This window comes from Pipistrellus hanaki (genome assembly GCF_964339955.1).
Source record: "Pipistrellus hanaki genome assembly, chromosome: 16".
NCBI lineage: Eukaryota > Metazoa > Chordata > Mammalia > Chiroptera > Vespertilionidae > Pipistrellus > Pipistrellus hanaki.
Window position 1 is genome coordinate 14,772,329 of NC_140518.1, and position 7,029 is coordinate 14,779,357.

At 45.8% G+C, this 7,029-nt stretch overlaps 1 protein-coding gene across 4 annotated transcripts in view; it reads left to right on the forward strand.

The window, feature by feature from the left end:
* The window catches only part of ACLY (ATP citrate lyase), a 40,485-nt gene extending 36,209 nt beyond the window's left edge, over nucleotides 1–4,276 (forward strand). For all 4 annotated transcript variants that reach the window (XM_084862466.1, XM_084862464.1, XM_084862465.1 and 1 more), the window contains 4 exons: nucleotides 1,553–1,666; nucleotides 2,020–2,102; nucleotides 2,606–2,682; nucleotides 3,304–4,276. In XM_084862466.1, coding sequence (XP_084718592.1) covers nucleotides 1,553–1,666; nucleotides 2,020–2,102; nucleotides 2,606–2,682; nucleotides 3,304–3,398 — 369 coding nt within the window. In that variant the 3' untranslated portion in view covers nucleotides 3,399–4,276. The remainder of the gene's footprint in view (nucleotides 1–1,552; nucleotides 1,667–2,019; nucleotides 2,103–2,605; nucleotides 2,683–3,303) is intronic.
* Nucleotides 4,277–7,029: the final 2,753 nt, after the last annotated feature.

The window sequence follows — 7,029 nt, forward strand, 5'->3', positions numbered from 1 at the left end:
GACTTCAGAGAGGAAGCAAGAAGGAAAGCGGAATCAATACATCAATGATGAGAGAGAATCATTGATTGGTTGCCTCCTGCATACCCCACACTGGGAATCTAGCCCTTGACCAGAATTAAACCCAGGACCCTCAGTCCACAGGCCAACGCTCTATCCACTCAGCCAAACTGGCTAGGGCGGGACTCTATTAAATAGTTAATAGAGTCTCCCACCAGGCAAGTAGTCTTCTGCGTGTCCTGGTAGTGAGCTGTATTTAGAAATCAAAGGGAGCCTTGGCCAGTGTGGCTCGGTTGATTGGGGTGTCATCCCATATGCCAAAAGGTTGCTGGATCGGTTGCTGGTCAGGGCACATCTCTAGCTTGTGGGCTCAATCCCCAGTCGGGGTGTGTACAGGAAGGCAACCAATCGATGTCTCTCTCCCTCTCTCCCCCTCTCTAAAATCAATAAGCATGTCCTTAGGTGAGGATTGAAAAAATAATAATAAAAAGAAATCGCAGGGAAAGAGAAGAGGTAGTGACTGCTGTTTAGGTTCTTGCAGAGATAGATCTTTATAGGACCCTTTGCTTTGGGGTCCTTGGCTCTGTAGCTCTAGAAACCTCTAGATAGCTCAGTCACTCCGCTGGTCTAGGCGGGCCTTAACACTCACATCCAAACTGGGTCCTTTACTCTGTGAGCTTTGCGGCCCTTTTCTTCTTACTGATTTTTGTTTCCTCCCATCTTTAAAAGCAACACGTGCTTAGTATAGAGGACTTAGAAAATACAGAGAAGTAAAAAGAAGAAAACAAGAGGGTCATGCATGTATGTGATCCAGAACACCCCTTCCAGGCATCCACACGCTTGGCCTGGACGTAGCCTCCAGAAGTTGCTTGATCAGCAATGACTGCACTGGAATCAGGGGATGTGGTTAGTTCTGAGGGACATTCCACCCAGGTTTTGCAGAACTTTGCTCAGCGCCCCCCGGCTCACAGGCAGATAGTATCTCTGCTATCTATGGTGCAAGACCTATTTCTGAGCTAACATCAGACCTGCACTGCCACCCTCAGTCAGCACGTCTCTGCTGAGGGGCGTCACAGTGGTTTTGGGATTTGGTGTGTGCCTCCTCCCTCTCACTCCCACTAACAGATTAGTGCTCAGTGTGGGTTCTTAGCAGGTGGTTCATCTCTATTCATTGCAGGTCCAGAATTTTTCCTAAAATTTCAGGGGTACTTGCTTAGTGTGGAACTTCGTTACAGCTTAACCAGGCAGCTGAGCTGGTGGACATGGCTAAGACTTCTGGTTAGAGAGTGGGTAAGCCCCTCTGGTGCTTTGCATGGTAGGATGCACGGCTAACTCAACATCTTCAAGTCTCAGTTCCTTATTTATAGTTTAAAAGAGAGAATCTAAAAGGTTGTTTTGAGGCCCACATGAAATACGAGAGGACTTGAAGCCCCCGTGTCCTAATCTGTGCTCCCTGGATATGAAATGAGTGCGTCTACTTGTGACATGAGCACAAACATACTCCTTAGTAGCAATATTTGAGTGAGTTCCCCTGTACCTTTAAATCTCTTTCTAGATAAACAACCCAGACATGCGAGTGCAGATCCTGAAAGATTACGTCAAACAGCACTTCCCTGCCACCCCCCTGCTCGACTATGCGCTGCAAGTGGAAAAGATTACCACCTCGAAGGTAAAAGAGAAAATGCCCCTCATTCTTGAATTACTTGGCAGAATCTCTTGGCAGAAATGAGGCAGCCAAGTTATCTTTTGATTGTGGAGCTAAAATTAAACCTGGTTTTCTGGAAAATTTTATTTCTGTTGCATCACTAAGTTCAACACACATGTACTAAGTGCTCACTTTGCTAGACAATGGGGAATGAACTCGGTAAGACAGTCTCTTCTAACCAACTGGGATGTTTTGGTAGGAGTTTTTTAAAATGGTGATCAGAATACCTAGTGTAGTAGTAGTAGTAGTAGTAGTGAAAAATTACAAGGGGAATATGAAAAATAATGACAAATGCTTTGAATATTTTGCCTTCCCAGAAACCAAACCTCATCCTGAATGTGGATGGCTTCATCGGCGTTGCGTTTGTGGACATGCTCAGAAACTGTGGGTCCTTCACCCGGTGAGCTTCGAAGCGCTTTCCTTCTTCATGGTTTTATTGATGGTTGTTGTTGTTCCCTCCCAACTCTGAAAATAATGCACGCTCATTATAGAGAATGTAGAAAATATGTAGTGTATAAAAAAGAACAAAAACTGCCTCCACTCCCACCACCCAGAGCACCCCTCTTTTCCACTTTGAAATCAGAGAGAACTAGCTTCTCCTGAGCACGAGTTGTACTGTCCATGGGTGGAGGGCCGTCACATGAGCCATTTTAAAGCCACATGTTGAGCGTTGGCCGATGTGGCTCAGTGGGGTGGAATGTTGTCCTATACATGGAAAGGTTGCAGGTCCCATCCCTGGTCTCGGTGAATATAGCAAGCAACCAGTTGATGCTTCTGTCTCACTTCAATGTTTCTGTCTCTCTGCCTCTCTCCTTTCCTCTCTCTCTAAAATGGGTGGAAACATATCTTCACGTGAGGATTAAAAACAAAATAAAAAAACTACATGTTGATTGTGTGTTGCAGGGAAGAAGCTGATGAATATATTGAAATTGGAGCCCTGAATGGCATCTTTGTTCTGGGAAGGAGCATGGGCTTCATTGGTGAGTGAGTTGTTCCTGTTTTAAGAGTGTTTTAGGTGGGACTGGTTTTTTTTTTTTCCCTATGGCCCAGCTACACCGCTTAACCCATGTGGTGAGTTTCCACAAAAGAGATGTCACAGTGACTTAATTGTTTCTAATCCTTCCTTTCTTACCTTCATTTCCCCCTTATCTTTACCTTTGTTCCCTTGTTTTGGAAGTTACTTTGATTGCAAACCAAGCCATGCCGGTACCGGTTTGGCTCAATGGATAGAGCGTCGGCTTGGGGACTGAAGGGCCCCGGGTTCGATTCTGGTCAAGGGCATGTACCTTGGTTGCGGGCACATCCCCAGTGGGGGGTGTGCAAGAGGCAGCTGATCGATGACTCTCTCTCATTGATGTTTCTAACTCTCTATCTCTCTCCCTTCCTCTCTGTACAAAAATCAATAAAATATATTTTTAAAAAAAACCAAAAAAAAAAACCCAAGCCTGACATGTACCTATGGAGAATGGATCTCGATTTACTTCCCCATTTCTTTGTATCTGCCTTTTTGTATTAGATGCATTTCCCTTCCTTATCCTTTCTCCTTCACCAAACTTTAATAAATTCACCAACTCAAAAAAACTGCACTTGCTCCATTTTAGGACACTATCTCGATCAGAAGAGGCTGAAGCAGGGGCTGTATCGTCACCCGTGGGATGATATTTCATATGTTCTTCCGGAACACATGACCATGTAACTGAGCCAGGAGTCCTGTTGAGTGAAGTGAAGACAACTCCTCCCTTGGGAAATAGTGTGCAGACAGCTGGCACTGGGGCTTGCTATAGGATGGCCTGCGATGTAAACCCCTGGTGTACAGGGCGGAGACCAACACCCACAGGCTATCACCGTTCAGTCCACACAAAGAAGCTTAATATTTTTTTTAAGCATAGAAATAAAAACAAAAGCCAATATTGTGACAGTTGCTCTGCTACCTGCTGTAATTATTACATAAAAGCATCTAAGCACTGTCAAGATAGTTTTTCCTCATTGTACGGCTTTCTGATGCTTTTTCTTTTTTCCATTAGTTAAAAAAAATTTTTTTCCCCTTGAAGGAAGGGAATGAAACTTGTAAGACCTCAAGCAAGATACTATACATTTAAGGCACTCCTAATGTCTTATGTTTCCATTTCCCCCTTTTCGTGCTTATATAACATTAAAAAAAACCACATTGTATTAATCTGATCTTAGGGTCTTCTTGTGTGTTCTGTGTTAAGGGTTTGTTTGGTATCTCACTGAAACGTTCCGTATCGCAGACCAAAGTCTGCTTATATCGGGTTGAGACCATTGCATCCTTAGCCAGCGTTACAGAATATGTGGAGGAGTAAGTTAAAATGTAAAGTTGTAACATACATATGTTTAAAATGGAAACGCAAAGCAAAAAGCTGTGAAATGTCTGTGTCTTATGTTCTCTATATTTATGCAACTGACTTGTCTGTCTGTTACTGAAGTGTGGTCCACGGACTCCTCTCCAGCCAGTTTGCATCTGTAATCCACAAGATTCTGGGCAGCTGTCACCTCAGTCTCTTCTCCGTATTATCATAGTCTGGTTTGAATAAACTCTATAGTAACAATGAATACCTACTGCTGTCTCATGTCATCCCTACCCTTTTCATCTGTATTCCTTTGAACTTTACTTTCTAATACTTTTACTACATGTATTTTTAAAAAATGTTAATCTACCTCTTTTTGTTTGTTTTAAAAAAAGAATCTTATCAAAAACACTATTTCCACAAACAAAATACCCACCCTTATATCTGCACCTCCCTCTTAGTGCATGAGAACCAAAGCTCTGTCCATCCAGACACAAGCCAACAGCGTGGGACCCATCCTTTCCTTCTCTATCTGGTTGACAAGTGCTGTCAAATTATCCTTTCAAAAATAATTTGCGCCCTGATGGTTTGGCTTAGTGGATAGAGCACTGGCCTGAGGACTCAAGGGTCTCAGGTTCAATTCCGGTCAAGGGCATGTACCTTGGTTGCGGGCACATACCCAGTAGGGAGTGTGCAGGAGGCAGCTCATTGATGTTTCTTTCTCATTGATATTTCTAACTATCCCTCTCCCTTCCTCTCTGTAAAAAATCAATAAAATATATTAAGAAAATAACCAAGAGTTAAAATAAATAAATAATTTGGCTTCAGGCATACAACATAATAATTTGGAATTTGTGTGCACTGCAAAATGATCACCACAGTAGCTCTAGTTACCATTCAGTTGACCTTTCTTATCTCTCTGATGGATCCATATCTAGTGTGCTAACTGTGCCCCTAGTTCTACTTTTCCCCTTACAGTGCATTCTCCAGGCAGCCACCAGTGACATTTTTTAAAACATCTAATTTGAAACCCTCCTTTGCTTAAAATTCCAAAGTGGCTTTTGGTAATCTTTTTAACAACTATATGGAGAACAGTTTAGCTATGTAGGCCAAATCCTGCAGAACACAAGCATCTCATATAATCCTCACAGCAGTCTTCCAACGTAGATAGTATCACTGTTGTTATAACTAGTGGCCCGGTGCACGAAATTCATGCACATTAAAAGGGGGACCCAGAGTCAAGTCCCTGCCCACCCACATGCGTGAGAGACCCAGACCCCGCAACCCCCCAACCCCCATTGGGCTAGATCCAGACCCAGCCAGTCCCACCCTTGTCAAGCCCCACTGGGCAGGGGGCAACATCAGTGTCCCATCAAGCCTCACTGGCAGGGGGGCACAGCCTCAGGTCCTCTGTCAAGCCCCACTGGGTGAGGAGCGTGGCCTGAGGTCCTGTCAAGCCCCGCCAGGCAGGGGGGCACAGCCTCAGGTCCCCTGGCCTGATCCCAGTGTGTGTGGGGGTGCAGCCTGAGGTCCCCTGGCATGGTGTCAGGGTGGGCACAGCCTGAAGTCCTCTGTCAAGCCCCACCTTGTGGGGGGCATGGCCGGAGGTCCCCCAGCCCAGCACTGGTATGGGGGGAGCACCCTGAGGTCCCCTAGCCCAGCACCAGTACAGGAAGCGCACCTTGAAGTCCCCGATCAAGTTCTGTAGGATGTGGGGCATGGCCTCAGGTCCCCTGGGCTGGTGGGGGGTGGGTGTTATTGGTGGGAGGGGTGGGGGTCACGGCAACCCTGCTAGCCGTTCTCAACCTATGGATAGAGCCGAAGACCATGTGTTTTCTGATGTATTACATTACAATTCATAACAGTAGCAAAATTCCAGTTAGGAAGTAGCAACAAAAATAATTTTATGGTTGGGGGTCACCACAACATAAGGAACTGTATTAAAGGGTTGTGGCATTTTTGGTTGAGAACCATTGTCTAAGGGAACTTGGCCTCAGCTGTGGGTGCAGCCATCTTTTGTGATGGAGTGATGGTCAATTAGCATATTCCCTCTTTATTAGATAGGATGGGTTCCCAGATAGTAACTTGCTCACCCTCATTCATGAGTTGCATGCCCAACTCATCCATAAGTTGGAGCTCAGTCTCATTTATTGTTTAATTTACTCCAAAGCCATTTTAAATCTTTAAATATATATATATATATTGCCAAAACCGGTTTGGCTCAGTGGATAGAGCCTGCAGACTGAAGGGTCCAGGGTTCGATTCCGGTCAAGGGCATGTACCTTGGTTGCAGGCACATCCCCAGGAGGGGGTGTGCAAGAGGCAGCTGACCGGTGATTCTCTCTCATCGATGTTTCTCTCTATCCCTCTCCCTTCCTCTCTGTAAAAAATTCAATAAAATATATGTGCCCGCAACCAAGGTACATGCCCTTGACCAGAATTGAACCTGGGACTCCTCAGTCTGCAGGCCAAGGCTCTATCCACTGAGCCAAACCGGTTTCGGCAATTTTAAACCTTTACATACAAATCCTGCCCTGGCCGGTGTGGCTCAGTTGATTGGTACATCGTTCTCATCCCAAAAGGTTGAGAGGGCTGGATTCAGGGTCAGGGCACATAATCTAGCCTCAGTCTAGAGGTTGCAGGTTCCATCCCCAGAGGGAGATGCCTTCGGGAGGCAACCAATGAATGTTCTCTCACATTGATGTTTTTTCTCTCAATTTCTCTGTCTCTCCCTCCCTTTCTAAATCAATAATACTCCCCGTGCGGATTTAAAAAAAAACACAAAAAACAAAAAACCCTGTATGGCCACCCAAGACACTAGCAATGGGTGATAATCTCGTGAGGCTTTTGCTTTACAAAATGCCACAAGGAAGGACACGCTGCTCAATACGAGGGAGGATACCAGCCACCCCGCCGCCTGGGGGGCAGCAGACCTCACACCGCCCGAGCGCTCCGGCGGCGCCTTCCCCGCGGGCGGGCGGCCGGCGTGGGCGGCGCGGCGGCGCGTGCGCAGACGGC